This window comes from Mytilus californianus, unplaced genomic scaffold, assembly GCF_021869535.1.
Source record: "Mytilus californianus isolate M0D057914Y unplaced genomic scaffold, xbMytCali1.0.p SCAF_14, whole genome shotgun sequence".
Lineage (NCBI taxonomy): Eukaryota > Metazoa > Mollusca > Bivalvia > Mytilida > Mytilidae > Mytilus > Mytilus californianus.
Genome location: NW_026262626.1, coordinates 25,662,332 through 25,677,355, shown reverse-complemented (window position 1 = coordinate 25,677,355; position 15,024 = coordinate 25,662,332). Strand labels below are relative to the sequence as shown.

The window sequence follows — 15,024 nt, the reverse complement described above, 5'->3', positions numbered from 1 at the left end:
GTTAACATTCGCGATCAATAATTTCGAATTCATAAGCCAAAAATGATAAAAAATAAATCAAAGCAAATCGGTAGTCAGCACATTTTCTTCTTTACTTTGAACTTTGAATATTTAAAAGGAATAACAACGACTTATTAGCATGTATTAATGGCATGCAGAGCTCTGTACTAAAGTCATATGATTTTATCCAATTATAGTCTGAGCGGCAAGACCCCTTTGGTTACTATCTGTGATACCGCGTTTGTAAAATGGCATCTGGAATTTCTTATCAGTCATGTGATTTTATCGAGTACGGTAATTATAAAGCACCTGTGGGAAATCCTAGTTTATTAATTAACAAGGTGGCGCTGTATCATATAAAACTTCTACCTTCAAAAAGAAATCGAATGATGTAAAAATCTTGAGAAACGGACGAGAATTGTTTACACTACAGCAATTAAACATGGAAAATTGTATTTATTTTTGCATATTTTTGCTTTTTACCTTTCGTTTTAAACTGATCTAAAAGCATTTTCCGATTGAAAGCGGATCCCGAGTAAAACAGGTAATAACGATGATGCGATCAGGTTTCACATGATGTATAACAAAATAATGAAGACAAATGAAGACATAGATTTTTTTACTGTTGAAATATTAATGTGCAAAGTTTATCGAGATTTAAAAAAGGATATTTACCTTCAAATATTTTAAATTTATGTATATGTAATAAATGTCATTGATTACATTATTGCAACTGGACAACTAAAATCGGGATAATAAGTTCATAAATTAATATCTATTTTAAAAAAGTGTTTTAATACAGTTAATATAACACGCTACAACAAAAAAAACAAAAAAAAACAGACAAAATGAGCTGGACCCTATCTGCCTAACCGCAAATTCATTTATACGAGTTAGTTTAAAGAATAGAAACGTTTGTGAATATTTTAATTGACTGGTATACACGCATGACTTGGATTATTCATATTTGATAAAAGGGGGACATATTTTTTGTACACTCATATTCTTAAATATTTAACTGTCTGTAAATATTAAAATTGAAAACGATCCACCCATGTTCTCCAATTTCATATGTGCTAGCTGTCGGCTTAAACTATTTTAAAAGATCGAAATAAACAGAAATAGGAAAATTAGACTAAAATCAACATTGAACGAATTACTCTATTCGTCAGCGTACATCAGCGGAATGTAACGAGTGGACTATTCGGGTTACTTCGCACGTATATACGACAACAACTTGTCTGTTCGTAATTTTCCGTGAACACGAAAACAACCGAAAAGTGTCAGTGATTTGATCGATCACATGCGGAGAAGCAACTACCATTCCATATCGTAAACTGATTAACGAGTAATCGAAAGATAGGCGGTAACGCAGATGAAACCTTTGAACTGGCGTTGTTGTTATTCCTTTCAATATTACTTCCATGCTTTGAAGAAGGAATAAAATAGGGACAGACTGGCATGTATATAGATTTCTAGATTGCTATTACAAAGAAACGCGAAGACACACATAGGTGTACATATACAATCATCAATATAAAAATATGTTAAAAAATCAGTTACAAAATAATACAAAAATCATATACAGCACTGTAAGTTATTAAAGTTTCTTATAAATTATGGATCTTTCAATATAAATAAGCATTGCATTAAGATAACATGCCGGCTGCTGACTTCGTTTTGTTTTTTGATACTTCGTATACTATCTAGGAATCGAAGTTTTCTCTAATGTTTAGCAGTTGAGGAGACTTGCGAATATTACATTGAGTGAAATTCGTGAAGACAAGACACAAGGTAATGCAAATACATTTTGACTTGGTTTTTGTTTTTTATTCACACTGTGACAGAATTTAAGTTCCACCATAATATTTGTTCCAAAGAACTTTTGTTACATAACAAAAGTTCCAATCGGAACTTTCACCATATAATATCTTATACATTGCCATAAGAAAATTTCTTACAGTCTGGATAAAATATTCTATAATGATAGTTCCTATTGGAACTTTTGTTATATAATAAAAGTTCTTTGGAACACACAGATATATATATATATATATATAGAAGTCTATAAAAAGGACCAACCAGCAAATTTACTATGTACCGGATCGTCTAGAATAGACGATACTGTGCAGATAAGAAAAAAAATTATATAAGTCTAGAGATTTGCACAACGAAACTAATATAAGATGGTATTATACGAAGATGTTGTTATTAAATCGTGTTGACAAATATTTCGGCTTAACAAATAGCCTTCTTCAGTGTCAATAATTTTAACAATACTGATTATATGTATAAAAATAGCTCAGTAATACAGGTAAGTTTTGGTCTAGTGATTTAATCCAAAATCCTGAACATCATAATATAAAACAAAACTCAATACTCAAATATACATGACTGTGTATATTTACATCCCAAAATGAGTGAAAAATAAAACTTAGTATTTTTTATTGATGCCGTTTGCAAAAAATGGTTTGGATGATGTACATTTAGTTCCTTTATCCAAAAGCTTTCCCGAACTTGTCGCTGGGCATCACTCCAGTGAATGTTCTGTTCAATCACTAGGATCTTCATGCGGTTAAAGTCATCAAGTTTGTGACCAGACTGTCTGAAATTCTGAGAAACTGGGAGAAGTGGCTTCTTAGAGATATCACTCCTATGGCCATTGAGGCGTTTGTGGAAAGGCTGCTTTGACTCACCAACATATTGGAGGCCACAAACCGAACATTCTAGAATGTAAATTACATTCATACTTTTGCAGTTAACATTGCAAAATATCCTATAGTTATTTTTGGTTGCCTTACTGTGAAAAGTTGATGAGTGATGCATCTGTAGGCAGCATTTGCAGCGTTTTTCATCACACGAACGACATTCTCCAGAAGTACTTCTATTATCAGACACTTCAGCCCGCACCAGCAGGTTCCGCAGACTATTGGGTTGCCTAAAAGCTATCATGGGAGGCTCGGGAAAAATCTTGGATAGTTTGGAATTCTTTTCAACTGTTTTCCAATGCTCACGAATGACACCGGAGCTGTTTTTGAGAGATGGGTGGTAAGTAAGAACACATTGAGTCCTTTTATTTTTCTTTTTATATTTGTATTCTAACAGTTTACTCCTTGGAATAGTTTCCGCTTTCTGAAAACCTTTTTGGATAGTTCTGTGTTTGTAGCCCCTTCTCTTCAAGCGGGTTTCGAGTTGACGTAGTTGTTTTTTAGTTGTTTCTGTGTTGGAACATATTCGCTTGACTCTGAGTGCCTGACTGTACGGGATGCTCTTAGTACAATGAGCAGGATGGCAACTTTTAGGGGACAGATATTGGTGAGTGTCAGTAGGCTTAGAATATAGATCAGTGGTTATGATGCCATCTGTGAGCGAGCTGGAGGTATCGAGGAAGGTGATTTTGGATTTAGATTTCTCATGAGTAAATTTGATACTTGGATGTATGTTGTTGGCATGAGTGATGAATGTATCTAAATCCTCGTCCCTTTTATTCCATTTCATATCCACATCATCTATAAATCTAAACCAGGAAAGCGGTTTTTCGATGGAAGATTCAAGGAGTTGTTGTTCTAATTTGCCCATAAATATGTTGGCATATGATGGAGCCATTTTGGTGCCCATAGCAGTTCCATTAACTTGCAGATAATGATCTCCATCAAAAGTGAAGTTGTTGTTTTTTAGTACCAGCGTGAGCATTTTGACCAGGCATTCAGTAGGTGGATATTTCACTGGTCGGGAATTCCAAACTTCTTTACATGCATCAATGCCATCTGCATGTGGAATATTTGTGTAGAGGGAGGTGACGTCCATAGAAACAAGTGTCGTGTCGGAGGGGAGTGGATTTAAGGCCTGCAATTTTCTAAGATAATCGGTAGTATCTTTGATGTGAGATGGTAAGTCTTCAACATGTTGACGAAGATGGAAGTCAACGAATTCCGATATTTTTTCCGTCGGATGACCGTTCGCTGAAACTATAGGTCTTCCTGGGTTATTAACCTTATGAATTTTAGGTAAAAGATAAAATCTGCCCGGTTTTGGATTTTCTGGTTTCAAATATTCAAGAGTCTTTTCATCGATGAAACCATCGTTGTGCATTTCTACCAAACTATCAGTTATTTCTCTGCTAAAAGATGTTGTAGGATCAGAGTCTAGTTTTTGGTAGAACCTTGCATCGCCAAGTTGTCGTTAAAAATTTGAGTGAAAGGCAGAAAAGAAAATTCCGTAGGGATGGCATCGAACATATCCATCCTTCTTTACCGTCTGAAAAAAGAGAAAACGAGTAAGACGCTTTAAACGTAGGTCACTAGAGACTGATTCGCCCTCCAACATTGTGGTCAATCTTTCCAAACACCAGTTAACGGAAGCTGAAACATCTCTTCTCTCGAGAGGCTTACATTTCTGTCCTCTACCTGCCCCTGTCAATGAAACTAAATTGTCGGAAGACCTTGACAATTTTGCCAGAAGTCTACGCATTAAGGAATATTTCGCGTCGAAGGAGAATAACAACAGAAGCTCGGATAGCGACTCAGAAATTTCAGAAGACGAGAACAACTACAAATTTATAAAAAAGAGTACTTGGATCCCTAAACCGACCAAAAAATGCCACCTTGGAATCATTTATTGACAATTTTAAGTCGGACATTATTAGAAATACTAGAAATAACATTAAACCTTTTGACAATCTTACCAATGAAGAACTAACTGCACCGAAAAACTTACGATCTAACGACAATATCGTCATTAAACCTGCAGACAAAGGCAGTGCAGTGGTTGTCATGGATAAATCTGCCTATATTCAAGAGGCTGAACGACGACTTGGCGATGCAAGGTTCTACCAAAAACTAGACTCTGATCCTACAACATCTTTTAGCAGAGAAATAACTGATAGTTTGGTAGAATTGCACAACGATGGTTTCATCGATGAAAAGACTCTTGAATATTTGAAACCAGAAAATCCAAAACCGGGCAGATTTTATCTTTTACCTAAAATTCATAAGGCCAATAACCTAGGAAGACCTATAGTTTCAGCGAACGGTCATCCGACGGAAACAATATCGGAATTTGTTGACTTCCATCTTCGTCAACATGTTGAAGACTTACCATCTCACATCAAAGATACTACCGATCATCTTAGAAATTTGCAGGCCTTAAATCCACTCCCCTCCGACACGACACTTGTTTCTATGGACGTCACCTCCCTCTACACGAATATTCCACATGCAGATGGCATTGATGCATGTAAAGAAGTTTGGAATTCCCGACCAGTGAAATATCCACCTACTGAATGCCTGGTCAAAATGCTCACGCTGGTACTAAAAAACAACAACTTCACTTTTGATGGAGATCAATATCTGCAAGTTAATGGCACCAATATGGCTCCATCATATGCCAACATATTTATAGGCACATTAGAAAAACAATTCCTTGAATCTTCCATCGAAAAACCGCTTTCCTGGTTTAGATTGATAGATGATGTGGATATGAAATGGAATAAAAGTGACGAGGATTTAGAAACATTCATCACTCATGCTTACAACATACATCCAAGTATCAAATTTATTCATGAGAAATCTAAATCCAAAATCACCTTCCTCGATACCTCCAGCTCGCTCACAGATGGCACCATATCCACTGATCTATATTCTAAGCCTACTGACACTCACCAATATCTGTCCCCTAAAAGTTGCCATCCTGCTCATTGTACTAAGAGCATCCTGTACAGTCAGGCAATCAGAGTCAAGCGAATATGTTCCAACACAGAAACAACTAAAAAACAACTACGTCAACTCGAAACCCGCTTGAAGAGAAGGGGCTACAAACACAGAACTATCCAAAAAGGTTTTCAGAAAGCGGAAACTATTCCAAGGAGTAAACTGTTAGAATACAAATATAAAAAGAAAGATAAAAGGACTCCATGTGTTCTTACTTACCACCCATCTCTCAAAAACAGCTCCGGTGTCATTCGTGAGCATTGGAAAACATTTGAAAAGAATTCCAAACTATCCAAGATTTTTCCCGAGCCTCCCATGATAGATTTTAGGCAACCCAATGGTCTGCGGAACCTGCTGGTGCGGGCTGAAGTGTCTGATAATAGAAGTACTTCTGGAGAATGTCGTTCGTGTGATGAAAAACGCTGCAAATGCTGCCTACAGATGCATCACTCATCAACTTTTCACAGTAAGGCAACCGAAAATAACTATAGGATATTTTGCAATGCTGGAATAATAATTATGTAATAGAAATTCCAGGAATAATCTCTGTGTAAGAGAAGTTCCTGAAATAATAATTATGTAATAGAACTTCCAGGTGTGATTTTTATATAAGAGAAGTTCCTTGAATAATGATTATCACGATTATATATGTAACCGAATGTCCAGGAATAATAATTATGTTATTATAATAATTTTTATTATGTCACAGAATTGCAAGAATATTTATTTTAACTGATACACAAAAATACACATATTAATAAAAAAAATAGGATAAGTTATCAGAATCATTAATGTTTAAAGGTTAATTACTTTTTAATGCACTCAGGTGTAAACAATCACATGATATACATGCATCTTTTATTATGACCTTTAAACAACGCTCTATTGTATTATGTTCAGTCATTCTAGGAACAAATTTTATAGGGCTTTATGTTCCGGCAGGAATTTATTTTATGAAGAAGGAATAAACATCATGTAATTTTAGTTGTCAGGAACTTTTGTAAAATATACTATTTTGTTCCATGTGGAACTATATTATGCGGAACAAATATACAGTCACAACACCAGTCATGATTGCTGAAAACTGCATGACAATGTACATGTTGCCCTCTAGATGTATTTGGTGTTTGTGTCGTTTGTTAACTTGCTCATCGGGCTATCACACATATACTTTTTAACTTGATATACATAATAGTGCCTGATTTTTTGATTTTTTGATTTTAAAGTTTTGCATTGTTTCTTGTAAAGACTGATATTTAAATACAATGAAAAAAAAATGTATGTTTAGATTATTTAGATACTTTAATTCATTACTTCATAAAATTTCGAAATCTTGATTTACTTGTAGTATAGGATAACATTTTGCCTCTATGAAAAGATGTATTTATTTCCAATACTTTTTTGTTTGACCTAAACGTTATCGTTTTTTCCCCTCTATTTGAAAGTCTATTTTTCAATCGGTAGTTGATTATCATAGTCTTTCTAAATTATTTAATAAATTTTAAATGTCATTACGTGTAACTGTTTATAAAACATGCACTAAATTGTAAAGGCGACAATGTCCGCTTCCATTACTTTTTCAAGATCTCTTCGTAAAAAAATCTAGATTCTACGGAAAATCCGGACATTTACTTAGTAAAAAATCATTTTCATGCAGGGCCCTATACATACAGTGGTTATGAACGCCTATTTAAATCAGATATCAATTGACATGTAAAAACACGTAAGCAGGAAGGATAAAGTCTATAATTTTTAAAATGTCGACATCCACAAAAGATATGGACCATTTTGACGATTTATTAACGTGTACAATCTGTCTGGAAACTTTCAAAATTCCGAAGTATTTGCCATGTCTCCATACTTTTTGTGAATCGTGTATTAAAACTTACATTATATTATCTACTGAAAAGGTAAATGAGTCCGAGGGATTCAAGTGTCCAATTTGTCGACAATTTGTATCATACGACAATAGACCAAGTAAACCAGAAGCATTGGCTTCCTCATTACCGATGAACCATTTTGTGATGTCGATGTTGGATAAGCGATCAATTCAAAGGTCTGAAAAATTGTGCAACTCATGCCAGTTTAACGATAAGACCAACAAGGCAATATCTTGGTGTACGTCTTGTGAAGAGGCATTTTGTGAACAGTGCGATGAATGTCATAAATCTTTCAAAGTTTCAGCAAAACACAAGCTTATTTCAATCAATGAAATTCAGTCAGGAAATTCCGATTTGAAAATATCTGAAGTCTTGAGTTGTGAAGAACATCCTGAGAAGATTGTGGAGGTTTATTGTGTGGACCATTCGAAGCCATGTTGTACCCTTTGTGCAACACTTTCACATCGCAAATGTGAAAACGTGACATCAATCGTAAATGCCGCTAAAGGTATAAAGCAATCCAAACTTACGACTACTTTGGTTAAAAAACTTGACGAAAGGAATAAGGAACTTAATAAAATAATTGAGAATCGGAAAGATAGTATGACTAAATTTGAAACCACCTCTGAGAACATTATTCAAGAAGTGTCAACACTGAAAAGGGAAGTAATAGATCATTTAGACAAATTAGAAGAGAAAATAAAGGTCGAAGTGGCCTCATCAAAGAAGCGTGTTTTCATGAAATGTACCGATGAGGTTAACGCTTTTTCGAGTTATAAAAGTACATCGACTAACTGGCAGTCAGTCCTTAATCGATCTATAGAACAAGGATCAGACCAACAGTGTTTAATGGAAGTCAACAAGATTGGTCCAAAAATCACTATACTGGAGAAGGAGATGAAAGAAGAAATGAAAATGATGAAGAACCTGAATATTGATTTTGTTCCTTCTGAACTCATTGAGAAGTTTAAAACGAGCACAGAATCGTTTGGTTGCCTAAATATAGTAGAAGAAGAGTTTCCAAGTGCGCTGTCTGTTGAAAGTCTTAGGGAAAAGGTTAATTTTCGAAGTGGTGGCATTAAAATTTTACAGAGAATTAATGCTGCTAATAATAGTCAAACTAGTGCAATATTCATTGCTAAATACCTTGTTATAACGAGCTATAACAAAAGTAATGTTGCAAAATACAGCCTCGATGGAAAATTTCTAGAAGCTTTATCTGTACAAAAGTATCCACTGGATATAACACAAGTTGACGGGACTCAAGTCGCTATTTCTATTTATAATAGAAACAAAATTTCGTTTGTTGACATTGCGGAAATGAAGTTATTACGAACATTGGATTTATCAGGTATACCAGTACATGGATTATGCTGTGTGGAAGGGAGCACATTTATTTTACCATATGGATCCACACTGACATGGGTTGACTCATCAGGGAAGAAAGTGAAACAGAAATCAACAGGTGGCCATTCGTTTTATGTTTCAACATCAGATCTGAAGGATTATATATATGGAGTTGGGGAAAATTCCGTATCACGTGAAGTAGGGGATACAACTACGTTTACATATACAAATGCACAGTTGAACGGCCCTAGAGGAATCGGAATAGACTTTGATGGCAATATATACATTGCTGGATGTCATTCTAAGAACATTCACCAAATTACAAATGATGGAAAATTAATACGTGTAATTCCGATCGAAACATTTGGAATTCAATATCCATGGACAATGCGTTTTGCTCCTAACAGTAATAAATTTGTCGTTACATGTGGTGGCTCAGGACAAGTTGTAATGTGCGAGATCGATTGAAGTTCAGTATAATATCTTCTGGAAAAAAATCTAATTAGATAATAATTAATTAATTTATACATAACTGCTGCTTGCAGCATCATGTACACATATTTTTTTGTAAATAAGCATAAATATATTTTGAATAACCCAGTACTATATTTTTAATTCAATAAATACGCACAATCGAAACTTGTTTTTCTTAATATGAACTTGAGTTAAAAAAAAGTGCATTGCTGTTTCTTGTGACATTCAATTGTAGGACGATCCTTTTCCTATAACAGTTTATTGACAGACAATCGTTTGATATATCTATAATGCTTGAAACGTTTGAAAATAGAAAGATTTCAGAATAAATATATAAAGCTAAGAATCAGAATAGTCATACTATCTTAGTATGAAAATACAATTGTGTTTTCGTTTTTTGAATAATAAAACAGTACCCCTTAGGTTTTAGAATGAATATCTACATCTGTTTATTATTTATACTAATTTAGCAAAACTGGTGTGTATTTTAATGAGTTTCTATTTAATTGATATATCTATTTGATGCCTCAAATGTAGAAATGTTGATTCACCTGTACGTGAGATCTATTATCTTAGATAAACGTAGGATAACACAAACAGCGATCAAATTTAATACCGAATACAAAAATATCAAATACAATTTTACTATTCTATATTTTCATTTATTGTTTTGTTCTTATTTATCTATATTTATATTAACGGTACTAATTGTATTGCATCAGATGTGCATTTCGACAACAAATGTCTATTCAGTGATGTTCGAGGCCAAAATATTTGAAAAACCGAAATTCATACAAACGTTGAAGTTAGAGCTGATCAAACACAAAAAACTGTCTTAAAGTGTAGACAAATCCGCACAATAAAATAGAGCTTTGCATGAGTAAATTTCTTTAAAAATCAAATTATTTTCAAAATAATCGTATAATCGGTAGGTGATGCTCCAGGTCTCTGCATATACTTTTTGGCAAATTTAAATATATTTTTTTTTATAACAAATTCATAACCTAGATCATGGTTAAGTTTTGTCATAAATATGAATTTAAAAGAAAGGCGAAGGATACCAAAGGGACATTCAAAATTTATAATATTAAGATTTCAATTTGTGCTGCTCTCATGTGGCTACATTTTACTGTTGTTAAATTGATTTCAATGTGGATAGTGAAAAAAGCATCAGTGATTTGAAGACGTAAATATTGCGTCCGATATACGTTCATATTCTAATAATTTGTCTAGAAAATTTCGAAAATGCCTCTCACAACAATAAAGTTCGCGATAAACTTTTTTAAGATCCCGTTGAAGAACATCATGGTGTAGGGAAAAGAATCTGGTCATTTCATCGAGAGAAAAAAATCATGTTCACACAGCACACAATGTCTACAGTGGTTATAAAACGGGTTCAACATGTTTAAAGTGGTAAATTTGATCTATTACTAGATACGACTTGTGTTAACTCATGAGGGAAGCAACTTAAACAAAAATCAACACGTGGCGAATCGTGTTATGTTTCAACATCAGACCTGAAAGGTTATATATATCGAGATGGAGATAATTCCGTATCACGTGAAGTAGGGAACAAAACCATATTTACGTATACAAATGCAAAGTTTAACGGCCCTCGAGGAATTGGAACAGACTTGAAGGGCAATATATACATTGATGGATGCTATTCTAAGAAGATTCACCAAATTAGGTATGATGGAAAATATATACGAATAATTCCGGTTGAAATTTTAGGGTTTCAAAGTCCATGGACAATTCGTTTTGATCCTAACAGCAATGCATTACATGTAGTAGTTCAGGAAAAGTTGTACTTTGTGAAATAGATTGAAACACTTTAGTATTTATATACATTGCTTTACTTCCAATTATACCCTTTTCTGGTTACAAATAAAATCAAATCCAAAATTTGTTTTTTAAAGTTGCAATGAAAAGAAATCGCTGACTCTCCCTCCTTGCCCCTAAAACAAACAATTAAGAAAAATGAATCAAAACTGTTCTTTACAATTACTTTTATTTAATGTTTCGTTGATACTGATATATCGGAAAATTGCATCAAAATGAATAATTGAAAATTTGTAAGTTGTAAAATACTGTAGTTGCAAGAGCATGTATATATTACTTTTTTGTGTCCTCTTTGTGTCAATTTATTATGTTTATTCATTATTAACAGACTCAATTTAATTGTTTCACATTTTTCATGTCGGTTTTTTGTACAGCCGACTATAATGTATGGGTTTTTCGCATTGTTCAAGGCCGTACGGTTGCCTATAATTGCTTACATCCACTTTATTTGACCTTTGGTGGATAGTTGTCTCATTGGCAATCATACCAAATCTCCTTATTTGTATATTATTGTAAATCAAATTAAGTTCAGTATCAGAAATTTTTTTCAGGTTATCAAAGCAAAATATAAAAGTTATGGTAAATAACATTATGTATTTAGGGATTGATGAATTGACTTGAATGTAAAAGTAAAAAATATCTTTGAACCTTTGAACTAGATTGGATTTTTATGACATGCATATTTGCATGTTTATGCTCTCGCAATTAAGTGACCGGGGTATACTGTGTTATCCACTTACCTTTTCCCTATAATGGCTGCAGGTATTGATTTTTTGATATATATGTGACTACGTGATAGTTTGGCGAAGCAACGTCACCACTGTTTCGGAGTTTGCTATTGGAGTTCATTCGATACCTTCAGTTTGTGTTTGTTACATTGATTTTTCCCTTCTTTTAATCATCACGAAGTTTTAACATCGGTTAACTACTACCGCCTTAATTTGTTCTGGTTGTTATACTTTTGGAGGAATTACGTCCGTTAGGCACAGAAATGTCATAAAAATCGCAATCATCTGGACGTTTTATAATTCTTGCATATCTGGAACAGAGTTTTGATACTTATGAATATAATGGGGATTACAGGTCGAGTTTACATTTTGATTCGTTTGATCGATTTTCGGTGTCTAAATTGAACTGAGAAATGAAAAGTCGGAAGCGAGATATTTTCACAAAAGAATGTCACTAGCTATTATTCGTTACACATTACAGAACTCGCATATATCATTGATTTTCAGCTATTATCATCCTAATGCAAAAGTGACCTTAAACAATTTTGGTTGTTCTTTTAAACCTTTAGTCCTTCAAAAATCTGAAATGTTAGCTAAAGTTTTGCAGATGATTTAGTAGTATTGTCAACTTCACATACAAGACTACAAAATGCCATAAATAAACTCTAAAAGTACTGCTATGACTGGCAATTAACGATTAATACTAACCAAAGAAATTCACCAAGTACCTTAATTGAAGCTAAATGGACGAAATTTTAATAAAAATAAAAGTTTTCTTTTGTGCTTAAATTGTTAAAATACATCGTTATCAGATCTTATTAGCTGTCATGATGCATATAATCACGTAGGTCTCCATTTACAATTTCCGACAACAATTTTACATTCTCAAAAACCATATTCTTTCAGGAACAATGATATGATTGATACTTCATATCCACTCTCTTCTCCAGCTAAAACCCCCTCAAGGGTGACTTGGGAATAGAAATATCGTTACTCTTGGTGTTCTTCCGACCGGCAGTTAAACCCTGGCCAAAGTTGGGCGTGCGTTTGGCTGTACAAGAACGCATCCACGTCTGGTCAGAATAGGGATGTTAAATCCGATGCCTCGTGTAGAGAGAGTGCCACGCTCTCTGCACGTTAAGAATCTTGAAACAACTCTTTGAGGAGTCGGTAGGTGGCCTGTTGTACGGCAAAATTTCTGTCCCTATGGAATATACCCACATCTTCCAATGTCAGTCCAAATTTCCCTGACCTTCATCCCGGACGGCCTCTATTACAGGACCTACCTGTATTCAATGTCAATTTGTTCTCGTCCTGAACGTGCATGAAATATTTGCATCGCAGATCACCCCCGGTTTTTGGTGGGGTTAGTGTTGCTCAGTCTTTAGTTATCTATGTTGTGTTTTGTATACTGTTGTTTGTCTTTTTGGTCTTTTTCTTTTTTGCCATGGCGTTGTCAGTTTATTTTCGACTTATGAGTTTGAATGTCCCTCTAGTATTGTTTGCCTTTATTTTGCCACTGGACGTTAAGCAACCAACAATCACTAAATCATTCAATCTGTGTACTTTGATCTACAGTAATATATGTATGGAAGAATATACATTTACAATAGCTGCCTGATATATAATGTGTATGTATTGAGCAAAGGAAAATAAATATTCTTATAGTTTATTTAGCACTAAAGAGTATAGTAAGTGGATACAAATGAGAAAAATACCTAATGAACGTGAAGGCAAAAGCCAATTCATGATAAAAAAAAACATCGCTTTTATCGCCGTTCTTCATCATGGTGTTTGATGTATGGTTTTCAAAGATGAACCAGTGAAAGTACATTTGATAATTTGCAATACATTACAAAATCATAAATGAATGAACACCAATATTGCTGTAAAATTTAAATTTTATTAATCAATACATTTAAGGAATACCAGGAGATTATAAAAACCAGACCCTACCAATTACACACACCCAAAAAGATAGCGATACAAACAAAGGCTCATAATAATAATTAACAAATGGTACAAACAGCCTGACTTGGTATAGGCACACATACTGATGGATTATATCAGTTTTGAGTGCTAAAGATGTGGTATGATTGCCAATAAGACAACTATCCACCAAAGTTAAAATGCGGTGGATGCAAGCAATTCTAGGCAACAAAAAAATCTTCAACAATGAAAAAAAAACCATACCATAAAGTCGCCAAAAAGGCCCCTACATGAGAAATATGAAAGAATTCATTTGAGAAAACTAAACGCCAAATTTATAACAAAACAATTTACGAAAAACAAATATGACAGAAATGAACCAACACCAAGTACTCAATTACAGGCTACTGACTTGGAACAGGCATAGAATGTGGCGGGGTTAAACATGTTTGAAAGCGCCGACCCTTCCCTTACATAGGACAATGGTGCAACTGCATGCACAGCACAAGAACAAACTCTTAAAATCAATTGAAAAAAATGCTTAACTCATTAGATCGATACAAAGCAGAAAAAACATCATACAAAAAAATACAGATAGGACACGTCAGGGTATTTATACATCCCTGAAAACAGGAAGGACACAAAGGACAGATCTGAGTTTACTCGATAACAACCAAAAATCATGTATTTCAGACTAAAATATCAATCAGTACACATCCAACATTACAAGGATTTAGTGTAAAGACGTCATTTACAGTAAGAAAAAAAAACATGACCTCGAGCAATGCCAAAATATAGGTATCGACAGATCGTAGTACCGTGAATGTGCATATGTGTATAAAAATAATATAAAGTATGGTTTAGATTTACTGATAACAAAATCAATAACTATATCTATACCAATAAAAACAATATTTATAAATCTAATTACAGTGTTGAATTGGTAACCTTTTAGAATAAGTTTATTTAAAGGATTAATAAGTTTACCCAGATCGTATCTAAATTTCCGAGCTAGGTAAACAACATCACCGTAAAAATTAGGATGTCCTATTCCGTTTTAAATAAGTTCTCTACAGATACAGGCAAACTTGCAAACCAAATCTGTGTATCTATGAA

General features: G+C 33.9%; 1 protein-coding gene across 1 annotated transcript; it reads left to right on the top strand.

The window, feature by feature from the left end:
* The first annotated feature begins 7,460 nt into the window (after positions 1 to 7,460).
* LOC127724583 (E3 ubiquitin-protein ligase Midline-1-like) lies at positions 7,461 to 9,574 on the top strand. The gene has a single exon (XM_052231594.1). It carries the CDS (start codon positions 7,466 to 7,468, stop codon positions 9,401 to 9,403), a length of 1,938 nt encoding a protein of 645 aa, XP_052087554.1. The 5' UTR covers positions 7,461 to 7,465; the 3' UTR covers positions 9,404 to 9,574.
* Positions 9,575 to 15,024: the final 5,450 nt, after the last annotated feature.